This window comes from Halichoerus grypus, chromosome 2 (assembly GCF_964656455.1).
Source record: "Halichoerus grypus chromosome 2, mHalGry1.hap1.1, whole genome shotgun sequence".
NCBI classification, from domain to species: Eukaryota; Metazoa; Chordata; class Mammalia; order Carnivora; family Phocidae; genus Halichoerus; species Halichoerus grypus.
Genome location: NC_135713.1, coordinates 193,249,352 through 193,265,884, shown reverse-complemented (window position 1 = coordinate 193,265,884; position 16,533 = coordinate 193,249,352). Strand labels below are relative to the sequence as shown.

Genomic DNA, 16,533 nt, shown 5'->3' with positions numbered 1-16,533 from the left:
CACCTTTCCATTTTCCCTATCTTTCCCTTCCCTGACTTCCTCATTCCCCAGGGGTTGGGAGCTCAGGTTGCTGGTGGTGAGGAAGAAGGAAAAAGGAAGCCCAGCCTCTTTCCTCCTGTCCTCCCACTGCATCCCCTTCCCGGACTAGGTGTGCTGCAGGGGTTTGCAAAGATACACAAACCGGGGTTTGGTGGAAAGCTGCAAGCTGGAAGCTGGAAGATCCAGACACTAGTTGTGACCTCGAGAGCCACTCCCCCTCTCTGGGCCTCAGCTTGCTTATCTCTAAAATGAGAGATCATCAGGAGCTTTCAAACAATGTTCAACAAACACCCAAGGCTCCCTTAACTTGTTTCTGACTGCAAGGGATGTGGAGAGGCCAGGTTGGGAGCTCCCCCTGCCATTTCAATCAGCTCCACACCTGTGTTTTTCTACATCGGGGTCCCACGATCATTGTCTAAGAAATGATTCCATGGTTTAAGAGTCTAAAAATAACCACTGAATGAGATGCTCTCGCATTTCCCCTTCCAGTTAAGAAACAAGTTATTTTAACCATTCCAGTAAGAAGTTTGATCCTCAAAAGACAGAGTCAGGAGTTTCCTTTCACTTATCTTTCTCTTTTTTTCCTTTTTCCTTCTTTCTTTGTTTTAATTCTCAGGAGGAGCAAAATATCCAGTCCTCTTGGAAACAGAGCTCTGAGGTTAGAGCGCTGGCTGAGCATCCGCAGACATGAAAGGGTGTGGGCCTTAGAGACAGATGAGCATAGGGCCGAATCCTGGATTTGCCATTTCCTAATCTCGGGCCCAGTACCCTAAAGACCTTCAACAGTAAACATTTCCTTCTTGAGTTGTTGTGAGATCTGTATGAAACGACGTAAGCAGAGCACCACAAACCATCCCTGGCACATTAGAAATACTTACAGCTGTTAATTTAATTCGCTTTCCTAGATGAAGTGAGATGTGTGTTGGGGTTTCTCAGACTTCCTGGAAGGAACTCCAGGAGAGGGGGCCTCCTGGGGGAGGGACAGGTAAGGTGGCAGCAGCTCCTGGGATTGGGAGGTGTGGGTTTAGGAATGAGGAAGAGGTGGAGAGGAATGGCGGAAGGGGGGAGGGCGGCCACTGGGTACCCACAGTGTGACATATTTGTGGCTCCGGAAGCATGTAGCAGGTCCCTGGGGCCGGGCAGCCTGCCTGTCAGCCCCACTCACACAAGGAGCCAGCCTGCCTGAAACCTTAGGCCACAAGCACCCCAGTGGGGGAGGAGACACTCCTCAAATCAGTTTCTGATTCTCTTTAAGCAACACCAGCTAAAAGAGTGTCTGGCACTTTAGAAGCAACTAGAGGGGAGTGTGGTTTTCCAGAAAGAGCCATGCCTCAAGAGTCAAGATACCCGCCCCTGGCCTTGCTATTACCACGACTCTCGATGCTCACAGCCCAGAAAAGCCCAGTAACTGGAGCCAGAGGTTTCACTTTCGCAGCCCTCATTCTGCTTCATGGTCACTGACTTTTACCTTCTTGTCCCTCTAGAGTATCCGGTGCCGGGTCTATGACGTTGTCTTCCCGCTCCAACATACGCTGACCAAGCGGAGCAAAGGAAAAAAAGAGAGAAGGACGGAAGAAGCAGAGTGTGAAGAGGCAAGTAGAGTAGTGGGTACTGGAAGCCTAACCAGCACCTCTGAGGCCTCTAATGGTTCCTGAGCCAGAGTGGCTCCAGCCCACTCAGATGCTCCCACTGGAAGGACTTCAAACTCAGTAGATGGAAAACATAGGACAGAATTTCACACCAACCCATTTACAGCCCATGTCAAATCCGGGGATAGACGCATAGAGAACTGACATCAGCCCTCATCTGGGCTGGGCTTACGCACGCTCGCTCGCTCTTCTCCCTTCCCCTCTAACCATGCACACCCTGTGTCCTGTCCTGAAAGAGATCCATCAGAGTCTCCTGCCTGGGATCAAATGCTGCTGACAGCAGGCCTGGCTCTTAATGCCTTGTCCTTGTCACCCTCCCTCCTCTCTTCTGGCCAGTGCCTCATAAGCTAGACATCATGGGGCAACGCCCTGGCCAACACAGATCTGTCCCCATAGAGGGCACTGGGTAAATTGGGCTCTGCCGCAAGGCAGGGGGTAAGAGGGCCCACTCAGGAGCCAGACTGCCCAGGTTAGAGTCCTGACTCAATGGGTTAGGCAAGCTAGTTAACTTTTTTTTTTTTTTAATTTATTTATTTTAGAGAGAGAAAGCTTGCATGGGGGGGGGGGTAGAGGGAAAGAATCTCGAGCAGACAACTACCCGCTGAGCTCAGAGCCTCACTCTCACGACCCTGAGACCATGACCTGAGTTGAAATCAAGAGTCAGACACCTAAACGACTGAGCCACCCAGGTGCCCCTCAAGTGAACTTCTTTATGTCTCAGTTTTCTTATCTGTGAAATGGGGCTGCTAATATAACCTCATAGATTGGTCACGAGGATTATGTGATTTGGAGGAGAGAGAGAGTAGGGGCCAGGAGTGCAGCAAAGAGGCTGCTAGAGAGTCGAGGCAACTCTAAATTTCCATTATTCTTGGATCCTGGCTGGTTGGGATAGGGGATCGTTGAGCCCAAGGGTCAAGAAAGAATTCTTGAGACATTTGACGGTGCAAAAAGGTGTTAGACTTACTATGGGTGACATGCCTAGGACAGTGTCTAGGACAGAGCAAGTCATCAAAATAGCTGAGCCTGGGTCCTGATTGAAATCGTGTGCCTGCTGCCTCCTCTCCCAAGATCAACAGTGGACGAATTATACAGAGAAAATACCAAGAAATGAAGAGAACTGTGAGAAACCCCTTGGATGAAGGGGAGCCCTGTTTTGAACTGGTGTGTGTGTGTGTGTGTGTGTGTGTGTGTGTGTGTTAGAAGGGTGGCTTTGGTTTGGGGAGAGATGTCGCCAGGCAAGGCTGTGGAATGACCAAAAAAAAGGAGCTCCGGGGTTCCAATCTCTCTTTTCCTCCACTACTGCCTTCGAACATACAGCGTTGCCCCATCACCTGTGTGACTCAAACCTGTGATCCAGGTGCTGGTTAGGGTAACATCAGGGCACTGAAGATGCACAGTGCTGTAAAAAAAGAGCTAGTAAAAAAAAAAACAGGTAGGGGGCAACTGAACTTTGGATAGTTGTGTTCTCCCTCCTTCCCTAAATGCTCAGGGCGGGTGAATTACAATCTAAAAAAATCTCCCCCTACCAAGGCTGCTCCTTCTGGAGTGGGGGGGGGGGGGGAGGGACGAGGGGGGCGGGACACTGTTCTCAGTACTAGGGCTCATTCACCTCCAACCCTTACCCCCTGAGCTCAGTGGCACTGGCATGCTCTATCGGACAAGCAACCTATGTGCCCTTAGGCAAAATAACAAGACAGATGAGGAGCACAACTAATCCGAAAGGATACAGCCCAGATGGTACCTTAAGTAGAAATATGACAACAGGCCAAGATTTTAAAAGGAGCTTAGTAAACATGCTAAAAGAGATAAAAGGAAATATTACTGATATGATACAGAACAAAAAGACATAAAGAAGAACCAAACAGAAATATCAGATATATAAAGTATAGTTGAAATAGGAAAAAAAGGGGCGCCTGGGTGGCTCAGTCGGTTAAGCGACTGCCTTCGGCTCAGGTCATGATCCCAGGGTCCTGGGATCGAGCCCCGCAGCAGGCTTCCTGCTCGGCGGGAAGCCTGCTTCTCCCTGTCCCGCTCCCCCTGCTTGTGTTCCCTCTCTCGCTGTCTCTCTCTCTCTCTCTCTGTTAATTAATTAAATAAATAAAATCTTTTAAAAAAAAAAAGAAAGAAAGAAATAGAAAAAAAAACTTTGATAAAACAAGCAACATGTTAGGTATAAAAAATTAATCATTAAAATAGAACACACAATAGATTTGAAAAGTAGCACGATGGACACAGCTGGGAAACATGGTAGGGTATTGAAAGGCAAAAGAAAGAATATCTTCCAGAAGAAAAAAAAGAAAAGCAAAGAAATAGAAGAGCTAAGAAATAGGGGGGATAGAAGTAGAAGGGCTTTGTGGTTTAGAAGGGCAATCAAGCTGAGTATACATGTGAAAGAAATCTCACTCAAGTTCAGAAGAGACATGAATAGAGAGGTTCTTTGCTGCAGCATGACTTGTGGTGGCCAGAAGGGGAAGCAATGTGGGTCTCCATTACTGAGACAGGGCCATGAGAGAGTATAGACCAGTTAGAAGCAAAAGATTAGATGTGTATCCAGAAGAATATAGCAATGAGTGAGAAGCTGAATAAGATATAAACCACAATTACATTTCTGTAAATTTAAAATATCTGCATATAATCTCACTGATATCATACTGCATACGAATGAGCTAAACCTGAAGCTCCAAGGAAAGAAAACGCTTATTTGCAACTTAGCTAGGTAGGTACAAGAATTTATGCTAAAACTGAAGCCTGCCACAATGCAAATTAATATGCATTTCTCTAACATAAATATGCAGATTTTAATAAATAGCATTATATAAACTGGCTGCAAAAATGACAAGAAAAGTTTAAATGTTTTGTTGATATTAACAAATTTGGAGTTGCTTTTCAATTTATGCAATATCTCCTTGAATTTCATGTTAATAATACTGAGTTGACACAGCAGTTAGTGAATTTACTTGACTTGGACATACTTTTGATACTGATATAATTCTTTTAAAATAGAGGAAGCAATTTTGTCCATTTGGATGCAACTATTAAAGGAAAATGATTTTTTTTGGTACTTGATTCAGTTACTGGAAAATTTTTAAGTATGCTTGGAAAACTTAGGTATGTGAATCTACTTTTTCAACTGTGAAATTATGAAATCTAAATACAGATTAAGTATTTGTGATGAAAATTTAGCATCCAAATTGAGATATGCTGTAAGAAAAAACACACAATGGGTTTTGAAGAGTTACTACAAAGAAAAGAATGTAATATATCAATAATTTTAATATTGTTTACATGTTGAAATAAAATTTTGGCTATACTGGGAGAATAGGATGTATTATTAAATTTTATTAAGTACATGCATACTAGAAGCATTACACATACCAACAAAAAAATACACATTAAAAATATTTGAGGGTTGCTTATGGTGAGTATTGTTTGGATGGGATGGGGCAACAAGATAAAAAGGAATAAATAACTAATTAAACAAAAAGCTTTGTATGGATCAGTGATGAAAGAAGGCTATATAACTCAAGGAGAATGATTAACCCAATCCCCTATAGCTAAGATTTCTTCTGCCCAAAGAAGAAGGAAAAAAGCAATGAAAACCTGAAGTCTTAGTGACCCTGAAAATCCAGAGCACCAAAGGTAAAGGCAGAGAAGGAATGGAAGGGTCTAAAATCAAATTAAAATCAAAATTTTAAGGGCCATTGATAGCACTGGTCCTCTGAGCACTTTAAATCATCCCATCCACCTTCATTTCCTCAGCTGTTTAGCATAAGTGGAGAATGCTCCACGTTTGGCCCAATCACTCAACAGTCTGTCTAAATGGTTGAAGCTCATTCCTGTGCTGTGATCAAGGCAGTGCGGCCTAGTGATGGATCTGTGAGCTGAACCGTGGGAGGAAGACACTGGGCGGGCCCCAGCAACAGGTGGGTTGGATCCCGCCCGAGAATCTAAAGCAGAGGGCAGGACAGCTGGTGTCTGGCAAAATGATTTATAGTTGAAAAGCAATGGAGAGCAAGTCAGAACCCTCACCAGTCATCCAAATTGCATTCCCCCAGACATCCTGTCAGCTGCAAGGGACTTTAGAGGCACAGACAGAAGGGGGTGACTTGCCCAAGGTCACACTATGAGTCATGGCAGGTCTGAGACTAGAACCCAGGACACTAAGGTGACAGTGGGAGCTGGTAGAGCCAATGGGATTCCCTCATGAAGAGTCCTGGCCCCCAAGAGGACAAGAAAACAAGAAAGCATCAGTGACAGCTGGCCCTGTCACCCACAGCATGGGTGGCTCTCAGTAAGGAAAAAGAGACTCCACACCTTAGCAAGCACTTTTTCTCAGCATTTTGGGACATGCTTTTAGTGCTAAAAATGATTCTCTTCTTGGTTTCCCTTTCCACCAACTTCTTCTTTTACTTCCCAAATTCTGACTTCCTCCCTAGCACCCCACCAGTGACTTCTCTGTGGCTAGACCTAGTGCTCTTGTCTCTGGGCCTTCTCTGCTGTACTTATCATACCAGAGTTCTGTCACTCACCCTGCTGTCCTGTATCTCCTTTAACCCGATTATTCTCATTCATCCATTCATCCATTCATCCATTCAACTCACACTTATTACACCTATAGTATGCACATGCTTTTACGAAAATGAGTAAGAGGCCATCCCTGCCCCCAAGAAGCTTCCTGTCTGGTGTGGAGGATGCAGATAAATAAATAGCTTTAATGTAATGATAAATACTCTCACAAAGGTTTTATAAGGTATTACATAACCAAAATAGAATGCATTTAGTTCTACCTGGAAAATCTCTATTTTTTTTTTTTTAAGATTTTATTTATTTATTTGAGAGCGAGAGCACGAGCAAGGGGAAGGGACAGAGGGTGAAGCAGACCTCCTGCTGAGCAGGGAGCCTGACTCGGGGCTCGCTTGATCCCAGGACAAAGGGCTCAATCCCAGGACCCTGAGATCATAACCTGAGCCGAAGGCAGACACTTAACCAACTGAGCCACCCAGGCGCCCCTGGAAAATATCTCCATCTCCAACTTTTTTCCTAAATTGTTCAAGCTTCACATTTTCAATTAACATTTGGCCATTTCTCACCTGAGGCACTTCAAACTCAGTATATTTTGAACCTAGCTCATCACCTACCTCCCAAATCATACATTTATGACACACAAAACAAACTAATAGCAACAACAGGCTCTATTCGAGACAACTACAGTGTAGACTCAAGACTGGAACATCAAGTCTGTATTTAATTCATTGCCATGCAATTTATTCGGAGAAAAATGAAAGTTTGCCTAGAACCTAAAAGGGAGAGAAACAGAGAATCTACTATTCAGTGAACATCCTCTCCAGATAATAGAAATATTTTTAATCTAGCAGTCAGGCATATATGTCCATTCTGAGGAAAAGGAGGTAATAGCCAGCCAGATCATTCGATTCACTCTTTTGGTCAGTCTGCACTCAGTAAGCAGCCTTCTAGTTGGAATCTGAATGTCCTAAAGAGAAGGAATTGGAGAAGAATATTTTTCACTGTAAATGAGTAACTTGGAACTATTTTCATTTTGCGTCTTTTTTCAGATTCAGCTGATGAGAGAGCAAGCTGAGGGCAAAACACAAGCTGACACCCCGAAATCCCCCCCTCCCCCCAGGAAGGCCCCATAAGGTGGGATATACATATAACATTCCTCAGGCACTAGGAACTGCCTAAGAACAAAGGCAGGGGAAAAATAAATGGTCAACTGATAAAGATCGCAGTCGTGTAGAACACAAAACTTCATTATAGTTTGTAACTGTCTTCATGATTTATAAGAAAAATACAATCTTAATAATAGTCAGACCTCCAGGAACCTATAGACTCAATTTCCTGGAGCCCTAGCATCACCTTCACCTCCATAGGATAGAAAACCCTATATGATCAGTCACTCCTCACAATCACAATGCAGCTCGTTCTGCCCATGGGTCCCGTCCCTGTGCTATAATAAAAACACCTTTTGCACTGTAAATCGTCTCAAGAATTCTTTCTTGCCCACTGGGCTCAACAATCCCATATCCCAACTAGCTAGGATCCAAGAATAATGGAAATTTAAGAGTTGCCTCAACTCCCTAGCAGCCTCTTTTGCTGCACTCCTGGCCCCTACTCTTGCTCCCCTCCAATTCACATAATCCTCAGCTGTTAGCATAATCTTTCTCAAATTCCATTCTCATGAAGTCACTCCCCAGCTCAATCACCACCAGCAGCTCCCCAGGTCTATTTTATCAACCTAAAGTCATCAGTTTGGAACCCAAAGCTTATCAACTGTCCCCTAAACTACCATTTCAACCAAGCTTATGCGGCCTTCACTCCAGGCAAGCTAATTTGCTTACAGTTTATCTTCTTCCCTGTGCTTTTGAAGTCTGCCTACCCCTCCCTGCCATAGGCCATGTAGCCCATCTCAGAGTGCACCTCAACCAGGATGCACTTCTGATTAGCCTCAACACTTCAGACTGCTTTGACTTGAAATCCCTTAGGGACTTATGCACAAAACCAGCATGTTCTCTGGGTCCAGAAAGGGAGGGTCAAAGAGCATCAAGTTATGACCAATAAGAGATAACACTGAGTGGTCATGTCTTTTAATCATCAGATACATTTATGATATTTTAATAACTTTATATTTGTGCAGGGCACTCTACTAGATAATGGGGACATCAAGGTGAGCCAAAGTCCCTGCCTTCATGGAATTTATATTAAACAAATATAATTAAAATGACCTTACATACTATGAAGGAAAAGAACAAAGATTCTGTAAGAGAGAATCAGGGTGGAGCTAATAATTTTGGTTAGGTGGACAGGGAATATTCTGAGGACATAATATCAAGGCTGAGGCCTAAAGGATGAGTTGAATTTAGCTAAAGAGTAAGGGCAAAGTATTTCAGGAAGAAGAAGTAGTAAGTGTAAAGGCTTCCACTTTAATCAGTCAATATTTTTTAAGCATATACTAGATACGTAATGCTTTTCAAAGAACAATATGGAGAAATATAAGAGAGCCTTCCCTTAGGGAGATAAGACATAAATCATCCTGATTATATTGGTCTGCTCAGGATGCTAGAACAAAATACTGCAGACTGGGTGGATTAAACAACAGAAATGTGTTTTCTCACAGTTCTGGAGGCTAGAAGTCCATGATCAAGGTGCTAGCAACTTTGGTTTCTGGTGAGAGCTTTCTTCCTGGCTTGCAGATGACCACTTTCTTGCTATATGTCTCATGTGACCTTCTCTCTACTCTCTCAGGTTTGTAGCACAGGCCCTGCAAATTAAACTGACAAAAGACAGATTAACAAAATTTTAAAAACAAGAGGTGGTTAGGACATGGGGCATATATACCATCTTAGCAAACAGCAATAAATTTGTGGAGAAGTGACAAAATAGAGCAGAAAAGGTTTGGGCCTCTGGGGTGGTAAGTTGTGGAAAGGTAAATATATGGGGAAACTAATGGAAGATAAGGGTTATTTCAGTAAGGTTTGTTTGTACAGACCCAAATCAGTGCCAACTCTTTGTCTCTAGTGATAATGGTTGTTCTCCTCCTCCTGGTACAGGAGAGGGGAGAGGAAGCACCTTCACAAAGGGAAATATATGTCCCGCTTTTAGGCAGATAGCGAGAAAGCAAAGAGCTCTTTCTGTGTTTGCTGCTTCCTAATTGCTTTCAGGTCAAAATAATCCTTATGGCAAAGTGACGTATTCTGTTCCCCTTCGTGGGAATGTAGAATATAACAGGGAGATGAGACAAGGCTGAATAAGGAGGCAGAGACAAGACCTTGGAGGGCCTTATAAGAGAAATTAGGGGCGCCTGGGTGGCTCAGTTGGTTAAGTGTCTGACTGTTGATTTTGGCTCTGGTCATGCTCTCAGGGTCGGGGGTAATTAAGCCTGGTGTTGGTGGGGCTCCGCACTGGGCATGTAGCCTGCTTAAGACTCTTTGTCTCCTTCTCCCACTGCCCCTCCCCACTTGTGTGCTCACTCATGTTCTCTCTCAAATAAAAAAGAGAGAGAGAGAAAGAGAGAAGTGAACAGGTTTGAGCAATGTCCTGAGCGCAATGGGAAATCTCGAGTTGGGTGGGAAGGTTTAGGAGGGAGTCCTGACATGATCAGACTTGGTTCTGAGGATAGGTGAAGCTAGAGACAGGAAGAGACATGAAGGTACACCCAGGGTAAAATTAGTAGGGCTTTTGTCCCTGGATGCTAGGGTCAAAGAGAGAGAGCGGTTCCGGGTTTGGGCAACCGAGAGGGTGGCTGTACCTTAAGTTGGGGTAGGAAATACTTCAAGTACGAGGACCGGGGATGTCGTTCTGAACAAGCACCTGTGAGATGTCCACTTGACAGCTGGCATTCGGGTCTGAAGTTCTAGGAAGCAGTCTGGCTAGAGATAGAGATTTTGGAACAATTTTACTTTTTTTTTTTCCTTGAGAGAGGGAGGTGGGGGAGGGGCAGAGGGCGAAGGAGAGAGAGAATCTTAAGCAGGCTTCAAGCCCAGTTCGGAGCCTGACTTGGGGCTCAATCTCACAACCCTGGGATCATGACCTGAGCCGAAATCAAGAGGCTTAATTGACTGAGCCACCCAGGTGCCCCTGGAACAATTTTAGATGAAAGTGGAGGCCAAGAGAATGGATGGGTTTGCAAAGGAAGGAAGCATAGGGTGAGGAGAAGGCCTAGAATGGCCCCTGAAGCATTCTAATATTGGGAGGTGGGGGGCAAAAGAAACTGATGAGAACAGAGCAGTAGGAGGAAAACCAGGAGACTGTGTGATCAGAGATGCCAAAGGAAGGGGATGATTTGGCCAAGAAGGAGGAGGAAACACAGGGGTAAAAGCCTCAAGGTCAGGTAATAGAAGAAGGATAAGACAGCAGCTTCAACAGGGACAAAAGAAGGGTACAGATAAGGGGGGCTGAAGGAATTCGGAAGAGTAAGCTTGCTGGGGGCTATGTTTTAGTGGGACCTGCATCTTGGCAATGATACCAAGTCTAGCTTCTTGAATAGTTCGCTAAAAGCCAAACTCCGAATCTGATTGAACATGAAACAAACCAAGAGGCAGGCTAAAGAGAAGAGATAATTTACCATGTTTGGAATAATGCTTATTGCAACCCAGATCTGCTCCCCAGCTAAACATACGTGGATAATGGATGACAGCAGGATGCTCCAGTGGTTGCTGGATGGCAAGTTTAAGTAGGTCAATCAGGAACACAGAAGGAAGTAAAAATGCTTTAAAAGATCCCACCAAAGCCTAACTTCAAACAATGTGGCCTTGTTATGGATGAGCAGAAAATCACAACAGATGTATTAGCCCAGTGAAGAACAGTTAGAAAAGAGATGCGTTTTGGGGCGGGGGGTGGGGGTGGGTGGAGGGTGTGCGTTAAGCAAATTCTAAGCTTCAGAGCCAGAACGCCAAGCATCATGGTCTCTTTAAACGCTGACTCTAGATACACATTTTCACACACAAAAAATATCATCATTATATGCTGTGTTGTAAGTTCCTACATTCAAGTTTACAAGAATCTACTGCACAAGTACAAGACTTGGGTTGGCAGCATGTTGAGTGAAAAAGAGTTGTGTGTAAAAAAAAAAAGAGAGAGCTGTGTGTGTAAAATGACCACAAGCTTAGCATGAACAAACAATGTCATGTGACAGTTTAAAATGCAAATACAACTTTAGTCTAATAGAAGTCATCCAGATAATAAAAGCAAGAGTCTCATCATTCTCTGCATTAATTAGAATAAACATGGAGTGTTGCGTTCAGTTCAAAGCATCAAATTTTAAGGGTGATATCTCTTACCCACCTCTTTCTTTCCATTACCACTACTAGATTCTCATCTCATATCTGGTAGATTGTTTCCAAAGATGGTCCAGCAATCAATCCCTCCAGGGCACAAGCCTTTTGCAGTGTCACTTTGCTACTCCTCCCATCTAGAGGTGGAGTCTATTTCTCCTCCCCTTGAATCCAGGCGCGCCCTGTGTCTTTTCTTTAATCAATGAGAAGGGATGGGGTTTGACTTACAGACCTAGGCCTTAGATTAGACAAGTAACTTTCAAAAACTGTTTTCATCATCTACCAAAAAACAAAATTTTAGGGGCGCCTGGGTGGCTCAGTCGTTAAGCGTCTGCCTTCGGCTCAGGTCATGATCCCAGAGGTCCTGGGATCGAGCCCCGCATCGGGCTCCCTGCTTGGCGGGAAGCCTGCTTCTCCCTCTCCCACTCCCCCTGCTTGTATTCCTGCTGTTGCTCTCTCTGTCAAATAAACAAATAAAATCTTTAAAAAAAAACAAAAACAAAATTTTAATAGTTCACTGGTTCACACATTTTGGGGGGAGAGGGAATAGGAAGGAAATTTGAGAGAACCTATTAGACACATCAATTCATTTAATTCCTTTAGTCATCTTTTTCAGACTAAGGAAATAGAAGTTCAGAGATGTGATTTGCCTAAGGACCTAAAACTAGTTAGTGCCAGAGGTAAAATTCAAAATCAAGCCTCCGGATTTCCCAACAGAATAAAAATTTCTGCCAGCCTTCTGAGATTTTCCATGATCTGGTCACCTAAGTAATTATTTCCAGTTAATGCCTTAACTCTTACCAGACTGATCTCATTTCTGCTTCCCTTCGCCTGCCAGTCTTCTAATTCTACCCATCATTCAGAGTCCAGTTTAAGTCTCCCTTTTTCCTTCCATGAAACTTTCCTCATCTTAATCCCAATTTATTTCCCTCTCCTCTTAGTCTTGACCTCACTTATAGTAGGCACCACATAACGTAGCACTCTGTTACATTGTTTCTCCTTTAAAGAGACCGTAAACTCTTCAGTGTGGACAGCTCCGGTCCATACTAAATCTTTGAAGGGTGGCAGTCCTTCCAAATTTCCTATTTCCCTTTGAGCCATGATAGGTACTTCTGGAATGATGAATGAACTAAACTCAACAGACAAATACTTCTTGATTAAAGTCAGCCCCAAACTCTCGTGTTTTACCCTCTGCTTGATCTACCGCGCATCAACTGATCCGCAGAGATTGAGTGGCGAGTGGAGACGGTAGTCCGGCCACGTAACGCTCCCCGCCCGCTTCGGCAAGCCACGCCCAGCCGGCCGGCCGCCGATTGGGCGTGGCCCAGCCTAGGGTGGCCGATTGGGCGTGGCGTGCGTGAGTGAAGGCGTGGCCGAAAGGAGAAAACTACGTTCTGGGATCGCACTCGGTAGTCTCCGGGAATCCTCGACAATTTTCGGCAACGGTCTCCTCCTTCGCCGATCGGCCTCGGGCGTTTCCGGCCTCCTTCGGGCTTTTCCGTCTGGCTCCCGCGCGGATCTCTCCACTTCGGGTATTTCCGTGTACCGCTCGGAGGTACTCGGTAATCGCTCGGCCTCCCCCATCCCCCGGTAACGGTCGCTGGTGAGTTTAAATGAGCCGGGGCTGGCCGGGCCGGAGCCGCTACGGGGGGGGCCTGAGGCACTGCAGAAAGTGGGCCTGAGCCTCAAGGATGACGGTGCTGCAGGAACCCGTCCAGGTAATGATAACCCCGCAGCGCTGAGGCTTGGCTCGCAGCCTCGGCCGGGAAGCCGCGTATGGCCACTCCGCGGCCTGGTGCGGCCTAGGCCCGGCTGCTTCTCCCGCCTCCCCTGCTGCCGGGTCCTGCCTGTCTTCTCGTCGGCTCGGAGGCCTTGCCCGCAGCCCGAGTCGTGTTACCTCAGGTCCTGCGTTGCTTCCACCCGTGTGAGCGCGGTTCGGCGATAATGCCAGCGTCCGGCCGGCCCCTCCTGTCAGTCCAGGGGCCTGGCCCCGGCTGGGGTGAGAGACGAGGGGCGGGCGGGCGGGCGGGGGGGGGAGGACGGGGGGGGGGGCGAAAACTCGCCCCAGGTGCTCTCTCGCCCGGAGGATGATTGGGATGCACCTTTGATCAGAGCTTGGGCTACCTTCGTAATGGTGGGGCAAGTTGGCGGGGGGTGTTTGGTTTTGTTTTTGTGCTCTGGGAGGAGAAGGTGGAGGGACGATAGGATCGGTATTTTTAATCCCGATTTCTGTTTTGGTAACAGACTTCCTAGCCCACGTTGCTTTCCTCGCTCAGTGAATTCCACCCCCCCACCCCCCCACACAATGATCTGGGAAGAGAAAACTCCAAGGCCCAGTGCTGAGGGGCAAGCACCTCTACGAGGGGAGGGGGTGGCAACGGCAAATCTGGGGGTTTTCCCCGTGACCTGTGATGGGGATCAGGAGTGTTTTATTGTGCATGTTGATAAGGCGTTCAGGAAATGAAAGACAGGGTTTTTACATCGATTTCACTGTCCTTACGACACCAGGGTATGCTTTGACGCACAGTGCTCTGTGGGCATGGGAGAAACCCTATTGGATTTGAAGTGTGATGCAGTGCCAAGTCATTTTCCCCCTGCCATCTCAAGAAACTGAATCTTTTGTCCCTTACTGATGGACCAGGTCTGGGAGACTCACCGTAGGATCTTTGCCTTGAATAGAAGGGTTGACCTCTACCAGCTGCTGTCATTGAGTTATGGGCTTGCTTTATTTTGAAGTTACAAAGCAAATCGATTTTAGAAATTACTTTACTTCACATTACCCTTAATAGGCCTGTGATGTCAAATGATAAATATTTTAATGCATCGCCACGTCCGTATTTCCTTAGTTTTTCTTCGCAGGATGAGATAGAAATTTCTCCCAGTTGGCTTCTTCTTTACATACAGCTCTTTACATATAACAGCTATTAGTATTTGAACTAATGTAACGTGGGATTCTGTTTTAGGAGATTTACCTGTTTGTAAGTTGTATCAATGCTTCCAAAGCTATTTCTTGCCATACAAATTCCTCTTCCTGGTAAAGAGTCCCTTTTAAGATTATTTTTTTGAGGCCTAATGTGAAATTAAAAGTTATCTGTACCTTCTTAAATGGATAAGCAGATCACTCAAGTTGTTTAATTTCTGTTTCATATTCTTGTAATTTTGTCTTAACTAATGATACATTTGCTTTCTTTGGCCCCAGTAGTCTTCTCAAATGATAAACTAGTTTCATTGTTAGCCTTTAACCACTATTTAATAACAATTTCAATTTGTATAAAAACATGGAGAAGAAAAGAAATGTGTAGCCTACTCCTAGATGATACCCATCAGCTTTACTCTTTTTTCCTTACTCTTAGCAGTAATGCACTTCAGGGTTTTTACCATGGAATAGCCAGTCTGATAAACCACCTAAGCCTAAATCTTAGCTCCTCCTCCAAATTGTCTCATAGAAAAGCATTACTTTATATATGAGTCTTTACAAACATCTCTCCTATTATGAGGCAGAAATTCTGTCAATTATTTTTAATATAACTGGGGAAGACACACTAGCCTAAATCACTTCAATCAGTGTTAATTTGGATATTTATAAAATTCACCTGATGAAATTGATTTTATTTTTTTAAATTTTATTTTATTATGTTATGTTAGTCACCATACAATACATCATTAGTTTTTGATGTAGTGATGAAAATGATTTTTAAAAAAGCGAAGACATTTTAATGGATTTATCAATTATTCCTGGGGATAGAACTTCACAGAAGTGTTGAAGTTAAAAACAAGGCTTGTAAAAATCGCCTCAATAAGCAGTATAGTAAGTGGATACTATACACATAGTACTGTTTTACAGATCATTTAGATAGTGAAGGAATACTTTTGGCTTGGAATAAGATGTACAGGGACAGCATTTTTTTTTTTAATTTTTTTTAAGATTTATTTATTTGAGAGGGCAGAGGGAGAGAGAATCCCAAGCATACTCCATGCAGAGCTTGGAGCCTGACATGGGGCCGACACAGGGCTTGATCCCACGACCCTGAGATCACAACCTGACCTGAAACCAAGCATCAGACGCCTAACCCACTATGCCACCCAGGCACCCGTACGGTTACAGCATTCTAATATGGATTCAAAGGGTACCATATTTCAAATAACTTAGAATTGAAGGTGTTGTATTCAGGAAAATTGTGTTAGATGACAAAAAAAAAAAAGGCTTTGTTGATATCAAAGGTAGATGTGAACAGTTTTAGTAAAGTTGTTCAATGAAACTAGAAAAAAATTTCTAAATACTACATATTCTGTGATTTTTAAAATATATATGTGTAACTAAATTAATAAATCAATAGGCATTTGACTATTTGGTCTTTATTCAAAAAACTTACATACTTAAGTTAGCTGAACACATTTGTTTATGAAATTTTCTTTTGGAAAATAGGAGATTGCCTTATATTTAGGTACAATATAATATCTTGAAGACTGTGCTACATAGTACTGAACTGAGAGGATAAGCTTTGGGGAATGGGGTGGAGGAGGAGGTCATTGCAACTATATGATAATTTAATTCCTTTATGGACTAGTGTCCTGACATAGCCCTTTTTGTGCTTATGGTCTATAGAGAAAGCATTAGACAAATAATCACAAATTAATAATTACAAACTGTGATAAGGGCACTATAAATAGGGTGTTAGGAGAGAGACCTAATAGGAGGGACTTAACCTAAGCCCAGGTGTCAGGTTTGCAGTTGAACTACCAAAAGAGGTACTGCAAAACAGCAAAAAGTTAAGAAGCAGTCTCAATGAAAAAATCAAATTGGAAAGAATGTTATACACCAGTTATTTACCAAGCACAGAAGAATATAAAAGACATATGAAAATCTTCTCTAAAAATGGTGTTGGGAAAGTCCTTTTTGAGCAAATAACATTGAAGCTGAGATCTGAAGGTTGAGAAGGAAATAGTAATTTGAAGAGCATTACAGGAAGAGAAAACAGCATGTGCAAAGTCCCTAAGACATAGCAGAACTTGGCATTGAAATAATTGAAAGGAGGCCAGTGTGGCTGGAGTTG

General features: G+C 44.0%; 2 protein-coding genes across 17 annotated transcripts in view; one reads left to right on the top strand and one right to left on the bottom strand.

Annotated features, from left to right (window-relative positions):
* The window catches only part of MYL4 (myosin light chain 4), a 44,012-nt gene extending 30,519 nt beyond the window's left edge, over nt 1-13,493 (bottom strand). For 3 of the 8 annotated variants that reach the window (XR_004926281.2, XM_036121180.2, XM_036121182.2), the window contains exon 1: nt 11,490-11,603. Coding sequence is in view for 4 of the 8 variants with exons in the window: in XM_036121180.2 (XP_035977073.2) it covers nt 11,490-11,503 (14 nt within the window). In the remaining 4 variants the exon portion in view is untranslated. Of the gene's footprint in view, nt 1-1,507; nt 1,529-8,821; nt 8,980-11,489; nt 11,605-13,376 lie in introns of those variants that run through there. The other 5 variants (XM_036121183.1, XM_036121181.2, XM_036121190.2 and 2 more) reach the window with 5 other exon arrangements.
* Nucleotides 12,906-16,533, top strand: part of CDC27 (cell division cycle 27) — a 74,303-nt gene continuing 70,675 nt past the window's right edge. For 2 of the 9 annotated variants that reach the window (XM_078065873.1, XM_078065872.1), the window contains exon 1: nt 12,907-13,197. In XM_078065873.1, coding sequence (XP_077921999.1) covers nt 13,171-13,197 — 27 coding nt within the window. In that variant the 5' untranslated portion in view covers nt 12,907-13,170. Of the gene's footprint in view, nt 13,198-16,533 lie in introns of all 9 variants that reach the window. The other 7 variants (XM_078065868.1, XM_078065867.1, XM_078065876.1 and 4 more) reach the window with 4 other exon arrangements.